This window comes from Perca flavescens, chromosome 15 (genome assembly GCF_004354835.1).
Source record: "Perca flavescens isolate YP-PL-M2 chromosome 15, PFLA_1.0, whole genome shotgun sequence".
In the NCBI taxonomy this organism is placed as follows: Eukaryota; Metazoa; Chordata; class Actinopteri; order Perciformes; family Percidae; genus Perca; species Perca flavescens.
Window position 1 is genome coordinate 8,302,634 of NC_041345.1, and position 22,420 is coordinate 8,325,053.

Here is a 22,420-nt window from a genome sequence, read left to right on the forward strand (position 1 = left end):
AAGAAAAAAACAGCTCAGTTGGCGGCACCCTTAATGAAAATCTATTTTGCAGTATCTAATCTTTTTAAAGTTGGCTGTATGTGCATCTTTTCCTGTTTTGTTATAAAAACATACTTTAACATTAACAATGTGATGAGTATTGTTTTATTTATGTATACAAGAATGAGGGAAAAAAAGTAAAAGCACAAAACAATATAACAGGAATTGGTACATTATGGTAGAGCCACCTGCTCAAAACTGTTAAATCAGACATTTGTTTCCTTTCAAGAAAACACACAAATATACATTAGCACAACAAATAAAATAATACCTTGGTCTATTAATAGGTGGGTCACCAAAAGCAAAGTTTTACAAAGGGAAAGTGGTTTCCTGCAATTACCTCAAGTGATTAAAGCAGTTGATGGGTGTCCTGCCAGAGTGTGTTGAGGAACCTGAGGTATTTTTCTCCTCAACACATGAAGATTGTCAACAGCAGAAGCTCCTGAAGAGCCTAAAAAGGGAAACCACAGTAAACCTATCTTTCAGTAAAACATTTCTTCCATGATGACCTTTATCATTTTAATATCAGCTGGTGAAAGAAGCCTTGTGAGTATGAACAAAAAGACAAGTGAGTAAGCTTCAGCGATCCAGTGTCATTTTTGTGATGGTGGGCACAATACAATGTAAATGCCCTGAATGTAACAGCTGTTTTTTTTAAATGCTGTTGTAAGCGGAGATATTTATCCATCTCCACGTGGAAGTGTCTGACAACCTTCAGACCCAATGTATCACGAGTGCCTGTAATATTTAATGCATACAATGGAGACAATTGTGAGTTTTGTCCCCAGAGTTAGACTCAGTTTGTGTTCTTTGGTTTACAAATCTCTGCACCTTTGACTAATCCATTTGTGACTCCAATAATGAACGGTACATTTATGTTACTGGGAAGAGTGGATAGAGTTAACACTGGAACCAAATTGAGAGTTTGGGAAAATAATGTCTTCAAAATGCAGATTCAATGTTTTTTTTTAAATTACCCACCAATGTATGCCTATACCTCTTTGCAATTACAAAAAAAAAAAAAAAAAACCCTCTTTTGAGTATGTTAATGTTTCAAAGATGCGTTTAGCATTCACAGCATAGAAATATAATATAAGTAGAGTGGACATTGAACTGTTTGATGTGGTAATTTGATTAGTTCAAAAGAAAATGGCGCTCAGCACCTTGCATTGACCATAGAAATAGAATGAGTTGGCTCGCTACAATGTCCGTTTGCAATGGCACAGTGGCCGCCACTCCAACCATCCTGCCATGTTGATTTGAATGGGAATGTCTGTTCTACTCTCATTCTATTTTTATGAATCAGTTTACCAAAGTAGCACTTCAGCCCTAAAAAAACTATTTCTCAGAGAGGAGAGGAAAGCAAATAGAAAGAAATAACAAAAAAAGCCAAAGAATATTAAAGGGGCTCGAAATATAAAAGTCATCAACGTTTGAGCATCAGTGAAGCCATTATGGCTTCTGCTCACAACCAGTGAGTCCAAAGGACAGGAAATTTGCAACATATAAGATTTGACTCGCATCAGTTCTCATTACAGGCCTAAGGCTGCATTCCCACCAAATCAGGCGTTGTGGTGATCAGCGCAGCATTGTGCGGCGGTATGGGAGTGTCACTTAAAGGACCCATTTGTGTCTCCATTGTGTTCCCCACTCCATTGTGTTTAGATTGATTGCCAGTACGAAACACTCAGTTATTGGCAGTGTGTCGTTGGGTTGCATTTCTCCAAAAGTTTATTCTGTTTCAACTTTTCGCTGTAAGCTGCTGCGTTTTTTCCCCCCCCGGCATTCTCTGCAGCCTAATCGCACTAGCCACATTCACATGAATGGGAGGACTGGCGTTTTCCCCTAAACGCCCAATTTGATGTGAATGCAGCCTAACCCTTGTTTCCAGTCCATAATGGGTGGATCCTGAAGGTTTCTGTATGAGGTAACCGGCTTCAGCTTTGGTTAGTTTATTTGCTCATGTTTTTACAGGTAGTGACCAGCAGATGCACTTCCTGTTTCTGGCGAGTGTGTATCCCCATGTTACGGACCCGTAGACCCAACGTTCAGCTCATGGACGTCTTTGCCGTGAGATCAGTTGTCTCTGGAGTGACATGCCTGGAAGGTCATTTGTTGTATGTCAGCCTGTAACTCCAAAGCACGATGCCACACAGCATTTATCCCCTGAGAGTCTCTTTCTCCTCCTCTTCTCTGTCAGAGTCATGTAGGGTCACTGATAAATATGTTCAAAGTATTGAGGCTGAGGATTCTCTTTGACATATTTCTGAATGTACCAGCAGGTCAAGTGGGCTTTCAGATCCTCTTCCACCACAAAATCCATGGCTGCCTGCCATCACAGAAGCATAAAACCACATCACAACAGTTCTGACAGTCATTTTATATTTTTAATGTTATTATTATTATTATTATTATTATAATAATATTACAACATATTGGGCCTTTAAGAAATGAACAGAAAGATAAACTTTCTCTCTTCTCTTAAGATGATGATAGATGAAAATAACCAGTCTGAGTTTTACCTTGGCCAGGTGCTTGGCAATTCCTCTACCTCTGTAAGCATCTGGAACTTCAGTGTGTTGCAAGTCCACGGTCTTCTTCCCAACATATTCATACAGCAAAACTGCACGATCATGAGATCCTGAGGGCAGACACAGGTCATAGTTCTTGATTGTGTTAAGTTGGTCTCAAGCCAACCCAGTTTCATACAGCTTGCAAAAAGCAACAGCAACCCCACCTTGCTGGGGGATACGGATAATACTTAAAATGCAATTGTCAATCTTTAGGGGCAAAGCCGATTCACAAAAATTGAGTGTAAGTTATTGATCAAGTTGCAGGAGCAGCTTGAAATCTATAAATAATACTGAAACATGGCTGCACAATAAGACAAGGCATGAGTAATTTCCTTCAGTGAGCTTTCAATAACCTCAAAACAACAGGGTTTGATACCATGTGGTGCCAAAGTTAATAGCCTAGAACTTTAATAGAAAAGAACACATCGCCTAGCAGGTTCAGACAATGCTTGTGGAAAAGGATAATGTAGCTGGTAGGAGAAAGACAGAAATGTGATAAAGATCTTCACCTATTTGCTGTAAACACATATCACACATCTAAATTCATAGATATTTCCATGAAAACATTAAATGAAACTAACCTGGACATACACACACATTAACAGACTTCAAACCATCCGTTTAGTTTGTCATAAACTAAAAAAAAATATATATATTAGCTTTAAACTTAACACACATATATAAATCACTGTGTAAATAAAATGGGTTTGAAATAAAAGTTATAAAAAGAAGTGCCACAACCCATATATGGGTCTGATTAAAAAAATGTAGTGTATGTCTATGCAGGGAATTCTTTTGGTGTTTTAAGGATACAGGTTGGATAACTAAGTTGTTATACGGTAACGTCACTACAAATGATGATTGATGGTTAGGAATGTCTATTAAATTGTCTTTTGTAAGTGGATGCCATTGAAAGTTGTATATTTGCTTTCAGGAATGGAACCATGGGTGAATTAGAATGGAACGAAGAAAATGTTTCCGAAAAACAAGCTGGTGAAGTTACAAGGCAAGGCAGCTTTGACCAAGACGCACAGTCGTCTGTTTAGTTCCTGACACGGAGTAATAATCGAATAAAGACGTGACATTCCGACTATGTGAATTAAATCACGCCTCCGTGTCTGAAATGGCAGCTGGAGTTATCAATAAGGACACGGCGACGACGTTGCCAGCAAGAAAACCTAGCTACACCAACCTCTGAGCTAACGTTAGCCAGCTAGCATGCTAATGTTTACATGTTGAACTTACCATTTAGTCTTATAACAAACTGCCGACGCTTTTTATCGTGTTCCACCTGGATCTGAGAGTTGTTTGCGTCGAAGACATTCGCCGGTGCTGCCTGTGCCATAGTAGCTTGCTACAGTTAACGATGACTGCTATGCTACTCTTCAGCGTTGCTAACCAGAAATGGCTACATGAAAATAAATGATGAACGGTCAAAGCAGCACACAACACCTCATCCAACGAAATCAGCTGTGAGGTAATGTGACAGCCAGCCAATCAACGCCGAGCATTGTCAGAGAGGAGAGAACAGATGTAAAAATTAAGATAATTGCAATATTAGTAACCGTTACACATAGTTATAATAACACGTTATTCTGTATTATGTTATACAGAGTTGTGGGAGCTGAGACCCTCCTAACTTTGAGACAGACCGCAAATGTTTCAAATGCAACATTCAAGTCACCTGGGAAAATGGGAAGTGCGTGTAAAAGTGCAGTTTAATCATTGCAATTTTGCGAATTTAATTAACGTTGTCTCTTTAGTTAAGTCGTGCAAAGGCGAATTTTACATTTGGCAAAAGAAACATTTGGAGTCAACAATATTTACTAAATGTTCAGAGCACTTGAAGTATACCCAATGTTGATTTTAGTCTGCAGTTGAGGTTAATTTACTCCACAGCAAGACTATGGTTAACTAGAACTGGAAGCTACAATGGGCCAACCTTACCTATGGTACTAAAAATAACATGCCATATTAAAACTTTTTACATTTCTCTTTCGTGCCAGTATTTGGAATTGAAAAATGATGAGGAATTTACTTCAAACCTTTTTATATACATAGCTTACTCTATTTTCATTTTCCATCTCAGTGTACTGCTTTACACTTTTTTTTTGCCTTGACCACACAAGTGTTTTACTAATGAGTTTAGGCACATTTGCTATAATCACGTGATAATGGATTTCTTGGTGTATAAAAAGTGTTTTTATTCAGACTAGTGATGTACAGTAGTTTTTAATAGTTCAGGTCAGGTCACAGCTCACAGATCCACAGTGACAGCTGTGTGTGTTCTCAGCAGAGCAAATGTAAAGTCAGCAGACAAATTCTTCTCTGTTGGACTTGGTTCATGTGTTTCTCTCCACTACTGTTGTGGATTGTACTCATATAAGTTAAATACTGTGTCGTGATATAAACTTTGAGAGCCTTTGCAGTATTTCTAGACATTGTAGGCAGGTATGTCCACATCACTAAAATACAGTGAAGTAATCCTGTTAAGCTGTTGGCTTAATCCAGCAAAACTCTAATGGAGTTTGTCAACTCTGTATGGGATTGTGTGTGTGTGTGTGTGTGTGTGTGTGTGTGTGTGTGTAGTTCTTTGGGACACTATTGTAAAGACCTGTTTGTGATTTGTTCTCTCTGGTTTTTGCCAGATCGAGTGAGAGGGAGCGCACCTCTTTTGCAGATGGATAACAATATCAGCCAGAAGTTCTCACGTTTATCTTAATATTCTCATTCAGTGTTTTTTTCATTATACTGCCGAAAATGATGTCCAAGGCGCCAAGGTAAGTCAGCATTATCCAGCTGTTTCCTATATTTCTATCAGTGTATCATTGCTTTTAAGCTATTTTTGGATTATGATGACCATAACATCTCTACTATAATAAACATACATGCAGTATTCTCACATGGCAGCTGAAATACTAAATACACGAGTAAGGAACAGTGAGCATGTTCAATTCTTTATAGACAAAAGTTTGTAATATTTACCTGTTCTGTTTCTAAATGTGATTTATTTTATTGGCAGTGAATTCTCTCTTTCTTGATGTGAGAGAGATGGATGTGGTATAGATTCAAATGTTTTTTTAACACTTAGCATTGTAGACTCTGCGCAGCCTCTGGCTGCCAAATTATGTAAATGTTTCCTTGCACCATCCTGCCAACTCTGGGCTCTAATTTATGATGTAAAAAGCCCCTCCATCTCCTCTGAAGTAATCACAGCTTTTCCATGTGTCATTTTGGGAAAATTAGAGAAAAAGACAACATGTTGACTTTCAGTAATGATTTTGCATTGCGTTTTCTAAACAGTGCAGTAGACTGATTCGGGAAAGAGCTTGTTGACTTGTCAGGTAGGCATAAGGAGCACAGAAATTATCAATAACTTTAATTATTTTATCTGAATCTTGAACTGCACTTGAAATAATTGTGTCAGATTATCCCTTTGAAACAACAACAATGATCACTGACACAGATGCTTGTCAACTACATACTATTGCCAATAACTTGGGCCACATCCACAAGTAGCTTACAAGTACACATAATACATACAATAAAATGATCAGCACAGAAATGCTTTCTATAAATGTATACATTATTAAATATTGCCATATAAAATGTAATAACATTGTGACCCCCCCACCAAACGTTTCTGAAAGTGCGGGATGACAGGATGGTTTATTATGCTTAACTTAATCTTAGTCTTAATCTTATCTATAACAGGTGGCCTGATACCCTGGTCAACTCTAAGACCAACAAACCTGCACAGAAGACAGGGGGGAAGGTAAGTGCCAAACTCACTTTATAAATGCTGGTTTGGTAAGTGATGACCTTAAGTGTGTTCATCCTTTAAGTGTCATGGGGATTAGGCAACATGTGCCCTTTAAATTACGATTTACTTTACATTTTCATTTTTCATTCAATCTTCTAGAAAATGTATTTTCCCCCTGCAAACTGTTGCTCAGCTGCATTGGAAACATATTGATGTAGAGCACATTTGATCACAATAAACAAGATTTGAGATAGTTTATGATGTTTATAAAATACAACAGCAGTATTGTTAAGATTGTTTTGAGTTGTGAAATTGACTTATCATTTACAGGATCCTGTGGGGGTCCTTTAAATAAGATCCCCCAAATACCTTTGAGCGTCCAAACCCTGTAGCATACTCACTAACTTAACATGGACACAATTTTCTCAGACTGGGTGCATGTTTTTGCTAGACGTGAATGCATTTGGTTTTATTTATGTAACCATTAATGGCCGACGATGAAGTTAGTGCATTTACAACCTTCACAAGCTGCTAAGTCAGGACTCTTCGAGCCTCCTCTAATTGATTTTTCTGTCTTGCGGTCTGGCCACAGATTGATTGCCCCTGCAGTTGGTGAGGCTGCATCTCTAGAGACTGGAATAAACTGCCTATGTCTGATGGCTTTCCATTGCTCAAGAGTGATTAAGTTCAAGTGTGTTTGTGTCCATGATCACAGTGTTGGTCAGATGGTACTTAAGCAAATTAAGAGCTCTTTTGAGGATTAAAAGGTTCTCTCCAGCGGTGATTGGATTGTATGTGTGAAAGAGTCCAGGTTGGGATGGGGTTGAGCAAGAGGTGCGATGTTTGACCATTTAATAATTATCATCCTCAAAACTGAAAACCATACAAAACTTTATACTTACAAATATGTATTTTTGTGACTTCTTTTCTCAGACAATCACTAGTCTCTACTCTTGCTCTTTTCTTTCTCCCAAAGGAACCAGCAGCATTAACTGTACCTGCATCTAGTAGAGGTAAACAGACTGGCAGCAGTACGTCTAAAACCAGCATTACTGTTGGAAGGAGCAAAAGCCTCAGCAGCAGAGGTAGTGACTCAACTGCTAGCGGCAGTAAGGCTGGTGGCAGTTTGAAAAGAGGCAGCCTCAGCCACCAAGGCCACCAGGGTACCAGACAAGCATCTCGCCCGGCCAGACCAGCTTTCCGCCTCTGCAGCAGCCGCAGCTTCTCGTCCCTCCACACCTCCTCTCTCACTGCTGCTCCGTTCATGAGAAGCAGCCGCTCTCTCAGCAGACTCGACCAAAGAACCACCGGAGGCGGTAATTGCATTCATGTGTTATTTATGTATGTCTATTTGTAAAGTATTATACAGAAAAAATATCCAAATTAAGTTAATTACAGTCAAAAATCCTAGATATGGCTAAAAATCTAATTGTGGTAGCTCATTTGTATGATTCTATTTATTCTGTTTTTTTGTTTTTTTTGTTCTTTGTTAATCACAATGTCACTAAAGAAGCTTCTGAAATTGCTTTATATACAGCTGTTGTTTCTTTACTGCTGTCTCTGAAATAGATTCAGACCATGCAGTATCAAGTTCACAAGTAAAAAAAGGACAAACTGCAGAAAAGAAAGCCCTGAATTCTGGCCAGCTGTTCTCCTCTGATGAGCAAATCAGGTTTGTTGTTATTTTTGAATAATTTTTGAGGATTTAAGTTGTTGCTGTTATTGTGCTATATTTCAAATGAAATATGATAACCAGTTTTGTTAATCTGTTCCATTTATGTTTCCATTATTAAAGGGATAACAAATGTCATGGCGATAAAAAAGCTGAGAAAATGAAAACAAGCAGCTCCTCTGACCCACTGGAGTCTTCCTCCTCTTTGGTTTCCACCACTTCATTTCGTCATCACTGCAACAAAGTAAAGAAACAGGTACTTTTACTTTTAACGTGTATTTATGATTACACACTTAAATAGGCTAACTGTTAACTGCTGTTGTCTATACCATTCAGCAAATTACATACATATATTAATTGTTCTATATCTTCTTGCATAGTCAATTGGAACTGACTCATGTAGCCCCTACATTTAAAGGGGGACACTGCAGTGATCTTAATAATCCAAATTCTTTGTTTTCCTGCTTATTATAAATATTGCTGAGTTAAAAGCCAAATGAAGTCATAGCCAATAATGGCACTGCCTCGGCTGTTACCATAGTTTCAATAATAATCATGATGTGAGTGTGACAGGCAGGAGTATATGATTGAAGGATATGTCCAGTCTGGTTTCTTGCTGGTTACTGAAGGCATGCCACATTTTGGGGCCTGTGCTGTTGACCATTTATTTAAATGATAGTGTATGTAGCACTTGATAATGAGGCTTTGTTGGTTTTTATGTTTGCAATGTTTCTTACTGTTTCATACCTTGGCAATTTGTGTATTTTGTCATGCCGCATTTACTAATTCATGAAATTATCAGGATTTTCAAAGAATGAAATTAAGTCAAAGTCATTGGGGTATAGGAAAGACAGGAACTGCACAATATCAGAACTCTTAATAATCACACAATAAAATATCATCAACAAAGAATAATTGTGTTTAAACATTAGCTAACCTTTAGTGAAACTCAGATGTTTGAGCTTTCTGTGTTTATCTTGTGTCACAACTGGCTCATAGGCTGCAACAAACATGGGAAAGCAGAAGAGGTATAAACGTAAAATAGGCATATATTTACAGAAACCATACTGATAAAACAGAAACGTTAAAGTCAGTAATCAGTCATCTATGTGTGTATGGGTGTGTGGGGAGTGAGGGAAGAGCTGGGCTCCGTAGGAACGTGGTGATCTTTATAATAAGAACCGCCCCAGGCCCAGGTGTGGCTCGTGACCAAGACCCAGAATAATTAATGATGATGTTCATCAATAAAGTAATTGATCACATTTGTTGATTATTCCTAGCCGTTATTATAATACACAATATTTCTTTGGTATTGCAAATAAGATGCTTTGCTTCTTCTTCAGCCTTCCCTGCTCAACTTTCAGAAAGGATGGATGATGCGGAAGGATGCATCTGGTCAGGTGAACTGGTCAATTCACAATTTTAGGAACAGTGGACAGTTTGCTGGATTATAATAATAATCCTGTGCACTGTCTTGTTCTGCTTAGTGGCAGAAAAACTGGTTTGTCCTGACTGACCAAATCCTGAAGTTCTACAAAGATTCAGTAGCTGAGGAGGTGCGCTGGTATTCTGCTATATTCTGCTCTGTTAAAAAAAAAGAGAAATGTAACTTTACAGTTGAATAAGAAGCTCATATGTCTGTCAGTATGGAGATTGATCCTAACAAAATAATTAAATACTGTAGGTAAAAAACAAATCATGACCCACATATGACACGCTACTCAACATTAACTGTGAGTGAATGCTTGAATGGAGTTTCATGTCACAGATATTTGCCCTAAGCTGTCTTTGTTCCCTGATTGTTCATTTCAGGCAGCGGATGTGGACGGTGAGATAAACTTGTCCACATGTTTTGACATCAAAGACTACCCAGCTCAGAAGAACTGTGGTTTTCAAATTCATGTGAGTTGCAAATAGTAGGATGAATCTGATAACATATCAATTCAGTATGGTAAAGGCAGACATTTTTGTATTTTAAAAAGATTTATTTATCATGATTTAATTTTACCCACATATAAATAATCAATAAAAAGAATCCAGCTGCTACACAGGCAGGTAGGCCAAAAAGTATATGCCAGAGTCTAACCAATCAGAATCAAGGATCTTTAAGCATCACTTTTGGTTGAAGCTGCCTGTTGGAGCTTGAAAAGAAAAATGGCACAGCAGCCCATTTGTGACTTTGGGGTGGCAGTAGCTCAGTCCGTAGGGAGTTGGGTTGGGAAACACAGGGTTGCTGGTTCAAGTCACTGTATGGACCAATGTAGGGAGTGAGGACTGCAGACTGTAGCTGGAGAGATGCCAGTTCAGATGCCAGTTGCCCGGATGCACCTGAGCACTGCCAAGGTGCTCTTGAGCAAGGCAAAATGAATCCCCCCAATTGTCCAGCAGTTGCAGCCACTCACTCTGACATCTCTCCATTTGTGCATGTATAGGACCTGAGCATGTGTGTATTTCAGGCCTGCGTGTAGTGTGCTCTAACAAACAGAGTGTAAATTGTAATTACCCCACTGGGGATCAATAAAAAGTATGAATTATTGTTAAAATTAATTATTTTGGCTTTTCTACTAGGAATGTCTCAGTCTGCAGAGGCTGTTTAAGCAAGTGTGGACCTAGTATGGAGGAACTCTGTGGGCGTAAATTATACAGGCTCTGTTGCTTTGCACTGGGACCAAGGTTAATTTTAGTTTGTTGTGTTGTTTATGCTGTCAAAATGATTATGGTCTTAAATATCTAGAGTAGGAATCCACATAAACAAATCTCTCTGCCACTCTGGAATCATGTGGCTTTTTGGTTCCTCTGTGTTTGAGATTTGATGTCCTCTTTTATGTACTCTCTTTTATGTAACAGTGTACTTCAGTGAGTTCACAAAGTACACTGTTAGACAACTCTGTAGAAATATACTGTGTTAATATGAAGACATTTTCTGTAATGATATTTCATAGGTGTTTTTCTGTATTTGGATTTGGACAGAAATGTCCGTTAAAGGTACATAAGGTATACTGTAAATCTACAGAATTTTCCGTCTTTGGATTAACATAAATGTCTGTAAACTTAATGAAAAAGGTACTGGTAATTTTCTGCCAGGTTTCCTACGGGTTGTTTTCTTACAGTGTATTGATTTTATCTGTCTGGTTCTGTATGCCATTGCAAACCGCCAATATTCCTGCTTTTTAACTGTACTGTGTTGTATTGTGCTGTATTGTGTTGTATTGTATACCAGTAACAATCCATCTACACATCTACTACAGTCTATGCACATTCTTCTTTGCAACATATTGTAGTACATTTGAAAAATGGTTTCACTAACCATAAAACATATTAAATTGAGACTGGAATGGATGCTTGAGTAAAGAGAAGTCAAGATTCTTTGATGTTACCAAATATCGAGGGTTAAATCAAAGTATTCACACATTTTAGATAAACTATGACAAGATGGAAACCAGATTTTAAAGCCAACACATCCACTACCTTTCACTTAATGGTGTGTAATGAATAATATTTATTTTCTTACCACAGACCAGCGATGGAGTGTACACGCTCGGTGCTATGACCTCTGGGATGAGACAAAACTGGGTCCAAGCAGTGTTGAAGAATGTGAGGCCCAGTCTTACCCTTGACGTCACAAGGTAAATAAACTTGTTAAAAATGCTGCATAATTGGTGTCAATTAGCAGTACATAGTCTACATAAGTTCCCTTTTCATTTCTAACAGCTCCCTTTCAGAGCAACAGACTCATCAGAAATCACAGCATGCAGACTCACAGTCAGCTGAGGGTCTGGAGAAAGCTGAAAACCCAGACAGCTTTTTGCAAGAGCAAAAAACCAGTGACAGTGCAGAGGAAACACATCAACAGCAGAAAAAAGTCAAACTGCAGCCAGAGGCAGAGGAGAGTTCTGCTGATGCGTCGTCAATGATCGCCTCCTCCTCTGCTCCTCCACGGCGGGTGGAGGAGGGTGAAGGTGCTTTCTGTCTTCAGTGTACGCTTCATGTTGCAACCACGTGGTGCTTCTATATTAGTGGTTTGCAATCATGTTCTATATATTTGCTTCATAGGGGAACAGACGCAATGATAGATGTCTACATATCGGTACATATCACATTGTACTAAATGTATTTCTGTGTATAACCTTCTGTGCACCAGGTGTGACAGATGTATCATTGTGTGTAGAAGGAGCTGGAAGTGACAGCTCTACCTCCACAACAATGCTTTCAAATCTTGAGTGTTTGGAGCAACAATTATCAATAAACGCCACCTGTGAGCGCACAAAGGAGAAGGATAAATTGCCCTGTGAGCAGCAAACTGGGCAACTTGTCAAAAAGGTGGGATTATGTTTGGGTGTGTGTGTATGTTTGTAATTGACACAATTGACACAACATTTGACTAAAGCATGTTCACCTAAATACGTAAACACAGGAATACCTGATTCGTGTGACAGTTTTGTTACTATTTCTCTACAGCTGGAACAAACACAGAAGGAACTCTCTCGACTGCAGCAGTTAAACAGGGATCTGCAGGAAGAGCTAAAACGAGAGAGAGAGAAGCATTCCAAGGAAAGGGTGCATCCACAGGTAAAACACAGAAGACACTCAAACATATACCATATCAGCATGTAAAGCACAGTTTGCCCTAAAAGCTCACTGTTGTCCCATAGAATGATCTTTTCTTCAACTCGTCTTCGGAACAAGCATTGGCTTTACAGCGGCTGCAGAAGGTAAACCATGACCTCCACTTTGAGCTAGAGGCTCAAAAGAGTAGCCAGGAGGAAGCCAGGGAAGATGAACTACGGCGAAGGGTAGATCTCTTAGCTCAACAAGCGCAGCTACTGGTCACGGGTGACGCCACAGCACTTGCACAAGCCCATCTGGAGCAAGATCGTCGGCAGTTTCGTGAGCAGCAGATGGAGTGGGAGCATTGCGTAGCGACCCTGAAGGCCCAGCTGAGTGCCAGTGAGGAGCAGAGGAGGGAGGCCGGGTTGCGCTTCACACAGCTGCAGCAGGAGTTGCAGAGTTTCCACAGTCTCCAGCAGGACGCTGATCGCTTGCACAAACATCTCCAAGAGGTGACAACTCAACTTCATGCTAATGAAGAAGCGCAGGCTCAAAAGGAGGCTCGCCTGCAGAAGCACCTCACACTCCTTCAAGCAAGTCAGGACAGAGAACGGAAGAGCTTGGCCGCTAGCCTGGCACAGGCAGAGCAACACTCACAACCTTCAGAAGAGACTGGACAGGGCTGAACAGCAGGTTGAGAGCCTGAATAAGACTCACGCCTGGACCAGGGACATTGAGGAGGCTCAACAACAGCTTCAAGAGGAGCTAGCGTGTACAGTATCTACTCTGCAGAAACTTCAAGAGGAAAGAGAGCAGCTCGACCATCGCTGTCAAGAGCTGCAGAACCAGTTATGTGAGGCAGATGAGGAGGTGAGCAGGCTGCAAAACCGCTTGAAAACAGATGAGACGCAATACTACAATCTTGAGCACTCATACGAGAGAGTTAGTGAGGAGCTGCAGCTGGCCTTAGGGAAGGTGCAGCAAAAGGAGTCTGAAACACAGGATATACGAGAAGGCTACGAGAGACTCCTGGACAGGAAGGAGCAAGAGCTGAGTGAAGTTTTGCTGAAGATGGAAGTCCTAGGTAATAGCCTGGAGGACACGGAAGTGAAGCTGAACGATGTATTGAAAGGTTGCACCTGTGCCTTTTCTCAGCATAAGGATGAGAAAAATGAGAGACAGACAACTGATCTTCTCACTGTAAATGACAGCAGGCCAAATGCAAGAGACTCCGATGCAGTTGAACATGCAGGAGATTACCCAGAAAGATTTATGTCTGTGATCCAAATGCTTGAAAGCAAGCTTTATGTAACAGAGGAGAAACTAAGGGACATCATGCAAAGACTGGAGGAGCACCACAGTCACATCAGCTGCCGGGACCCCCACCTTTGCTCCCAGCTAACTCAAAGCCGAGCCACCGCTCAGCACCTCAGTCTGCTGCTTCACAGTCAGGCCAAGCAGAGCCAGCGCTTCGCCCAGGAGACAGAAAACCGCTGTAGGATGTTGGTCGGTAGGTTTCAGGTCGCACTGAACATCATACAAGCCTGCAGGGAGAGGCTCCAAGCCACTCCGATTAATATTACGGACTTTGAGAAGCAACTAGCAACTGTTGCTGCCTGCCTTCAGCAGGGAGAGAAAGATGCAGAGAAACAGCAGCATGAATCACACAATGAAAGCAAAGGAGAGGACAGGATCCTCAATGATGAGACATTAGCTGGAGCTGAGAGCAACATTAGTGCTCAAAGTAAACCCCCAAAGGATGACATGGAAAGTATTGGGAAGTGTTTAATGAGGGAAGTATTTCTAGTAGAAAAAATTGTGTCTGTCCTTCAGAGTCAAAATGGCATTGGGCAAATATCCTTAGCATCAAGAGAGGATGTGGGGGATTTGGCACAAAAGTACAAAAACATATTCTCCCAAAGAATAGCCTTAAAAACAGAAAAAAGGACTGGGAGAGCAGAATGTGACAACAATGGACCTTTAGAGCGAGCCATTGTTGGAGTCTGTGCTGAAGCGGAGCTCATTTATGCTGCCTTAAAAGTTCAGCATCAATATGAGAGCACAACTCAAGTAAATAATCAAGAAGTGGAGCCTCAAAGGAAGAGTCTGGCAGATATTAACCCCCCAGAGTTGGGTTCCTATGAGGAGCAAGTGCAGGGAGAGGGCAGAGGTTCAGAAGGAGCTGCAAAACCAGTTGAAAGGAATGAATCTGATGTCCAAAAGGTAGAGGCAGAGAAAGAACCAGACTGGTTAGAGCGACTAATATCCCGGCTGCAGAGAAGGGCTAAATCCTTACACCAACTCTGCCAGGAGATTTCTGATGGCAATGCAGTAGAGTGTAGAGTGGATGATAATTGGGAAAATGCTTCTGCGGCTGACTTAAATTGGATGCAGGAGCAGGCAAAGTTAATTTATTTGTTAGACAGGCTGCACTCAGATTTAGAGCAGCAGCAAAGTGAGGTGTTACAGGACAAACTGCAAACTTTGTGTGAAGAGCAGGATATCACATTAAAGGATGAGCAAGAGGCTTTTAATCACACCTTATGTCAGCTTCAGGAGGACAACAGCGTATTAAGAGAAGAACTGGAGCGTGCTGAGCAAAAGATAGTATCTGTAGAGACTGGGAAGCAGAGACTCCTGGAAGACTTACGGAAAATCGAGGCTTATCACGAGGAACGGATGAAAAAACTGGAAATGGGGTTTCAAGAGAAGATTAGGGAACTGCAACAGATCCACGAAAAAGAGATGAAGCACTTGCATGGTTACTACACCAAGTCTTCCAAAGAGAAACAGACCAAAACCTGCACAGAGACACCTGCTTTGACCGAAAGTACCTCCTCTCTACCAGACCAGACTGCGGCGGAGAGAAAAACAATATTGGCAGGTGGTGCAGCAGCCATGAGAGAGGCTTACCAGAAAGATCTTGAAAAACTTGAGGTAACAAAGACCTTATTTCTTTATCAGATACTCTGTCTCTTAAAGCAATTATTGATTTGTAATAGAGAACCTTTTTCTAAATTTCAATACAGGCATCCTGTCATCAAGGTGTCACTGCTATGGAGGAAATGCACAGGCAGCTGATAGGTGATCTACAGCAGCAGCATCAGACAGAGGTGGCAGCACTTCTGAAGGAGAAAGACAAGCTGCTGCAGGAAGAGACATCTGCCACAATGGCAGGTAAACGTCTTTCAGCAAGAAGTCATACAAAAATAAAAGCACTTTAGGCTGTTATGTCAATACAAACTGAATTTCACTTTTTAAAATTTTTTTTCGTGACAGGGAATTTTTGCTGAAGTTGTAACAGTGTTTAAATTGATTCACAAACAATATATAACAATGAAGGACACTCTTATAATAACATGGGAACCGACTGCATTAGTTAAATAAATGTTACGAATATATATACTGTATATATATATTTAGATGAGCAATTTATGAGATCAGCCAAAAGAAGACTTACTATACAAGAAGCTTTTGTCCATCGTGAAAAGTTAGTTGAAGATTAGCAGAAATTAAGTTACTCTAAGGTAACAATGGTAAACAATTCCGCAAGTTTTCATATCTTTCTGCAGCCATTGTAGCAATGAGGAGAGCCCATAAACAGGATCTGGAGAAAAGCCGATCAGCACAGCACATCAAGGAGAGCGATGACATCGCACAACTGCGCGTGGAATATGAGTGAGTGACTACTGGTCCTTTCACTGCATTTGTTTTTTCTCTTACGTTGAAGCCACTGAAAGTCACCTGCATACATCTAGCTACTGTGTACACTACTGCAGCATATATTGCGGGACTCTTGGATTGGATTGCATTTTATTGTGATGTGTCAATTTTGCAGTACCGCATAAGGTAGGCTACACATCACAAGGTAACCGTGTTTGGCGGCGTGAAGCGGTTTTAGAATTACTGCAGGGGTTACAGTTCTGGGTTTTCCTTTTTTGAATGTATTTATTTTATATATTCTTATTCTTCTGCAAAATCATCATGTTTCACTTAAAAATGAATTCATCGCAAACAGAAATATATACAAAAACCACACCTACAGCAGGTTGACTTCCTGTCTTAGATTGAGAATATAATCAGTCAATTCATTAACTCAGAATTAGTTTCCTTTCTAAAGTTTAAAGAAAATTGATAAGTTTGAATAACACAATAATTAAGCAATCAATTAATTAAATAGCTAGCAGGTAAAATGTATTAGGAGTTGCTCTGTATTTGGTTTTCCAGTCAAGATCGACTGAAGTTGGGGCAGCCTCTAGCTCACCCAGTAAGAGCGTTCGCCCCATGTAGGCTGAGTCCTTTGCAGCGGCCCGGGTTCGAATCCGACCTGCGGCCCTTTCCTTCATGTCATCCCCTCTCTTTCTCTCCCCCTTTCCAGTCTATCCACTATCACTGTCAATTACAGGGATAAACCCCCAAAAAATAATCTTAAAAAAAAGATTTTAATAAAAAAAAAGATTGACTAAAGTTGATGTTCATACAAAGCATCGGCAGCAACATTTATGTGCGCTTCACCACACGGATGAGGACAAACTAACGAGCCCTGAATTGGCTGCAAGACAACTTAAGGTCTTGGCCTGTATCACTGACCACTGTCCATGGTGCTGATACCTGGAGAGTGACAGAAGACCAAATACTGGATTAGAGTGCCATTGTGTTTATAAACTCTAACTTTTTCTTTTACATAGACTGGTTGGAAGAATATACAAATGCCATGTTAGAACATGCACCTGTTCTAATGAAGATGTAAAAACGCTGCCAAAAACTATATGGGAAATACACTACCAGTATTTCCATCATTCAATGCAGGCCTGATAGTGAATCTGTGTTTTAAATGTGTAGCTCCATTTAGTCTTGAATAATGTCAATGTTTCCCATTTTTCCTCCAGTTGTACTTTAAGTCTCACCATTTATGGCAGTTTTTCCATAAAGTCAACAATTATTAACCATTGGACCTGTGTCTGGGAGCTGTTTTTCCCAATTCCTCATAATAGCTTTTTTACTTGCTCTTCTCACTTTACTGTACAACATAATGCTTCTGCTTTGCCACTGCAGGAAGGAGATCCAGTTGATGCATAAGGAGCTCGAGGTGTTGTCGCTTCAGCACACTCAGAGATGCCTGGAAAACTCTCAGCTGAGCCAAGAGCTGCAGGATGAGAAACAAGCTTTGATGCAGTACCAAAAAGAAAACCAGGAGCTCAAAAAGAAGCAGGTATAAACATTTTCTTTCCACAAAGGTGTCTCAGACAGTGTAGCTGAGTATTCTTCGTTTGTCTTCGATTAACATATCCACATGTCAGTAGTGTAAACAGTGTGTGTTTTTCAAAAGCCATTTGTAAAATGTGTCATCTCCCTCCTCTGTCGTCCCTTAAAGAGAGAGACAGATGACATGTCTCAGTTACATTTCTCGCTAAATGGACAACAAACACGTGTTGCCCCTCAAGTAAATGACTTCTATGAGATGGAGGTAAGTGTCTGGAAAACACGGTTTAACCTTTATCTTTGTCCAACAAAAAAACTTTCAAGAAGAAGAAAGTAGTGATGCTGTCTGTGTGTTTAATTGTTAACATGCGTTTTAAATTGTTTGTGATGGTAGAAGTGGCTTGTGTTTATATTGATTTATCTAACTTGAGGTTATAAATACACATGTGAGTGCTGGAAGAAAAGTTGGAATAATGATAATGATTTCCATAGGTATACAGTATAATGTTCACACTTAACGTATACTCTTCTCTCCTTTACTAGAACACACAACATATAAACTACTGAATAACTGGGATGTACTGTGTTGATGTACTTTATGTTACAGGTGATTCTGCGAGCGAGGGAGGCAGAAATGCAGTTTCTCAGACAGGAAGCTCGTTCTCTCAGGGAAGATTTGAAGATTGCTCGAATGGTACTGAAATCTCTTTTAACATCTGGGGATCTTGCTAGATTACGAGATAAAATTGTGAAATAAATCGTTAGAGAATCTTTTGCATTCATACTTGAAGAAAAACATAATTAATTTTGTATTTACTGAAATTAGTGAATGAGTATGAATTATCAGTCACAATACAGTCTGCATGGAGAGCTGCTCCGGTGTGTAGTGTTGTATAGAGTGTCCCTCTGGTGCTCTAGTTTCAAAAGGGGATATTGACCATGCAATCACTTTCGAACAAGTATTAGAGACAGCCCAAAGGTGACCATTTTGTACTTGCTCTGATGAAGGCCCTAATGGCCGAACCACATAGACATGTTCTAATGACTTTATGTAGCCAAGAAGATATTAAAGGCTTTTTAACCACTACCCTCTTGAGTGCCTCAGATTCCTTCAACCCTTTTGAATATAAACTATGTCTGTCTGTGTGTATGTGTGTGTATGTGTAACAGGACAAAATATATGCCCAGAACAAGCTCAAGGCCCTCTATACGAACAGCCAGGATGAACCCTATCATGATGTCAACAAACTCTGTGAAGATGTCAAGTTTGCCACTTGGTCTCCAAGCGGGGACGCCTCAGGACAGAGCATCGGTGAGACACTTTTTATTTTGTTGCGTATGGGATTTCTACTCACACACACATTCAAGTCTGAGAAATAAAGCTTATTTGCTTTCTTGCCAAGAGTTAGAGGAGAAGATTAGTGACTATGTAGCTATACAGCCAGCACCCTATAGAATAGCTTAGCATAAAGACTGGAAACAAGGGAAAACAGCTAGCCTGGCTCTGTCCCAAGTTAACAAAATCCATTTACCAGCACTTCTATCGATCTCCTCATCTAACTCTCATAAAGTGCATTCCCCAAAATGTAGAACTACTGCTTTAATTCCCTTCCTGGCTGTTCCTACCCTCTTGTTTTCTTCAGAGGAAACTGTGACGAACACAAGTAATGCTGCTTTTCTGAAGAAAACCGAGAAATCCTCCCTCACACGTCAGATTAGAGGAGTGAGATCAAAGGTAACCTTTGTCAACTGAGAAATGACAAACATGTTCCCTTCATATGAACCATTTTAAACCCTTTTTTTAAACCTTCACCTCACAGTAAAGTGTTACAATCATACTAACTGGAGATTAAGAACGTTTACTCTTTCTGTTATTTTCTTTTTTGTATGTGTGTTTGGCTTGCAGAGTTTAAAAGAAGGCCTCTCTGCCCAAGAAAGAATGAAGTTGTTTGAGTCATTCTGATCCAAACAAGATGAGAAAGTGGAATATGTGTTTCAGAGTAAAACTGCTGTTTGGTCAGTGCAGTTTAAAGACAGAGGATGTATTATACATTATGTCTGTTATATGTAACATTTGTTATTACACAGTATGTGTTATATTATATGTAACTGTTTTTTACTGTGTAAAAAGTTGATTTGTTGTTGTTTGTTGTTGTTGTTAATATGCTTTAGAGAATATGTACAGTATGTGTGTGTCTCTGTGAGAGGGAGAGAGAAAAGGCATCAGAATACCACTAGAGGGAGCAACAAACTGTTTTAGATAACATTTCTAAAATATTTACTAATATTTAAAATATAACACTGTAATCACAAAGAAATTATATATATTTTGTTCATCAGTACATTGCACAGTGTAACTTATAGGCACACTGCCTGTGTTTTCATGAAATCACTCAGTGTGTTGTATCAGTTGTATAAAAATGTGTTATTGTTATGTTATTTACATATTGTACCACTAGATGTAGCATAATACAACATTTATTACTTTTACTACAACAGAGGTTGATGTCGGTGTATCTTTTCTGATGACATGCAGTTGTTTTATGACCCAAAATATTTGAGCTGCAAAATAAAATTAGGGCAAGAATTTTAGGAAGGTTACTATTTTTTATCAACATATGAAACAATTAGTCATGATGTATGAAGATGTTCTATTCTGGCATCATTCAGTTATATAAATTCAAACAATAAAGTATTTTTTAGTTTACCAAAACACACGTTTGTGTTTCCCTGTTTCTCTGATTGCGAGAGCCTATAAATAACTGTGTTGTAAGGTATGTAAATGGAAATTATTATCAGTAGCATGCTGTAAGGATAGGGAGCCTTTATTATCCCAGAGGGAGATTTGTTTCCACACCAGGTACATGTTCCACACTGATGAAAAAGTATAGGCTACTAAAACTAAATAACAGTGTCAAGATTTTAAATGAAAAAGACACAGAGCTTATATGGACGTTCGGGTCACGTATGTGTTGATATGGCCGAATGTCAACAAAAAACTGAACCACTGTGCAGCTGTGCTTTTGTCAACAGCATTGGCAGCGTGTGACACATGAACCTGAGGAGGCTGGTGCAGGAGAACACTGATGTCCGCTCTCTCTCAGGACTACACAGTACAGTACCTCATTAGTGGAGCATCAAGTCTGAACTGATCCTGCCAGTGATGTCAGCAGGGTCTCCAACATCAGACCACATGTTATACAGGAGGAAAATAGTCAAGGATTCCCTGGTTTCATAGTTCAGAGATCCCAAACCTATTGAATCACTTCTGAATGAGTGTGTTATTAAAATGCCGTTGACATTTAACATGCCTCACATTACTCAGCGATATGTTACAAGTCGCCTCAGTTAACTCCTGACGCCTAATATTTGTAAACCTAGAATTATCTAGAATGTTACATGGAGAGCTTTTATTTCATTTTTAGACTGTCCAACTTTATTCTATGGGAACACAGTTCATTCACATAAAATGCATTTCTGTGTTTATTATAAATCATAGCTTGGTGTCCTTGCAGAAGCCCTAATTTGTTCTTTGGAGTCATATTCCTAAAGAGGAACATCGCACCTCATTAAAACCCAACACTGATCTTTCCTTCCCTGTGACTCCTGCGTGTGAAACTGCAGTCATGTGAGCCAACACTTTGACAGAGCAACGCTGTTTCTTAATGTTATCCATCACGGATATAATTCTGCACCTATGAGCTCTTTTGGCTTGCAGTGACATTTAAAACGATATAACCACAATTTTTGCACTTGATACCTGAAAATCAACGTTGCTATACATCAGGCAGGTAAGATTTTTCATCCTAAAACACCTCAAGAAGAATGGAAATAGTAGTTTGACATAATCTTAATTTCATATCCGTGTTCTAGCTTTGCTAGCTCTGAAGCTTTCATCTGCTGAAGAGCACTTTAAGATGTGGGTTAAAGCTCTGGAAAAAGAGTAACTGGTCTACAGTTGGACAAGTACATTACACAACTGTATTTTGACCGTGGTGTGGGATAATTCTATCATGTGTATGATTTGCAAACTGGATTTTCTCTAAATTATCACATTAAAGAACTTTTCTTAGAAATAAATTCATTTCAAAGGGCCAACGTATACAAAAGCATTTGAGCATGATTGGAATTTTAAGGATTCAGCCTCATAAGGTGGGTTTTCTCTATTCTGTTGTTTATTGGTCGGTTACCAGTAGGCTGAGAATGATATCTGACTGATATCCTTTTGAATAATGCATAAAAAATTGCATCTGTGATAAAGTAAGGGTTCCTGGTGTTGCATGAATTCTGTCCCTTTAACCACATCATTTCCTTTAGAAAATATATTTGTCTTGTCTTCGTAATCTTGATAGCTCATTGGATGCAAATTTAACTGAAATATGAATTAAATAAAACTTAAATCTTTGAAAACCTTTTACAAACACGCTCACAAATATGGCTTTATTATCAAATATGGCTTTATTATCATGTACTTTCTTTTTTTTAATTCCTTCATTATTTTCTCGACATGCCTTTCTAATACTAATGACTTTTACACTGATTACAACATGTTAAAAGGAATAAAGAAAGTAATTCTGTTATAAATCTCAAATATAAACTTCTCTCAGTTTGTTTCTGCATTTC

The 22,420-nt window shown here is 39.4% G+C and overlaps 2 protein-coding genes across 2 annotated transcripts; one reads left to right on the plus strand and one right to left on the minus strand.

The window, feature by feature from the left end:
* Nucleotides 1–128: 128 nt before the first annotated feature.
* On the minus strand, nt 129–4,252 carry natd1 (protein NATD1). Its single transcript, XM_028599948.1, has 3 exons — nt 3,858–4,252; nt 2,562–2,680; nt 129–2,368 (listed from the first exon to the last, which is right to left on the minus strand). Exons 1-3 carry the CDS (start codon nt 3,955–3,957, stop codon nt 2,252–2,254), a joined length of 336 nt encoding a protein of 111 aa, XP_028455749.1. The 5' UTR covers nt 3,958–4,252; the 3' UTR covers nt 129–2,251.
* Nucleotides 4,253–5,372: 1,120 nt separating this feature from the next.
* Nucleotides 5,373–20,453, plus strand: LOC114569316 (trichohyalin). The gene is made up of 22 exons (XM_028599144.1): nt 5,373–5,392; nt 6,327–6,387; nt 7,352–7,691; nt 7,945–8,047; nt 8,171–8,303; nt 9,391–9,447; nt 9,535–9,603; nt 9,860–9,949; nt 11,564–11,673; nt 11,759–12,006; nt 12,189–12,367; nt 12,506–12,616; nt 12,700–13,063; nt 13,113–15,532; nt 15,625–15,772; nt 16,168–16,273; nt 17,651–17,807; nt 17,970–18,062; nt 18,405–18,491; nt 18,968–19,109; nt 19,441–19,532; nt 19,704–20,453. The coding sequence occupies exons 1-22, from the start codon at nt 5,373–5,375 to the stop codon at nt 19,758–19,760; spliced, it is 5,187 nt and encodes a 1,728-aa protein (XP_028454945.1). The 3' UTR covers nt 19,761–20,453.
* The last annotated feature ends 1,967 nt before the right edge of the window (nt 20,454–22,420 follow it).

Coding starts and splice junctions, on each gene's coding strand:
- LOC114569316 (XM_028599144.1), top strand. CDS start 5,373: ATGATGTCCAAGGCGCCAAG. Junction 13,064..13,112: donor GGAGTTGCAGAGTTTCCACA/GTCTCCAGCAGG, acceptor CCAAGAGGTGAC/AACTCAACTTCATGCTAATG. Junction 19,533..19,703: donor TTAGAGGAGTGAGATCAAAG/GTAACCTTTGTC, acceptor TTTGGCTTGCAG/AGTTTAAAAGAAGGCCTCTC.
- natd1 (XM_028599948.1), bottom strand. CDS start 3,957: ATGGCACAGGCAGCACCGGCGAATGTCTTCGACGCAAACAACTCTCAG. Junction 2,681..3,857: donor GTTTGTTATAAGACTAAATG/GTAAGTTCAACA, acceptor GTCTGCCCTCAG/GATCTCATGATCGTGCAGTT. Junction 2,369..2,561: donor TTGCCAAGCACCTGGCCAAG/GTAAAACTCAGA, acceptor CTGTGATGGCAG/GCAGCCATGGATTTTGTGGT.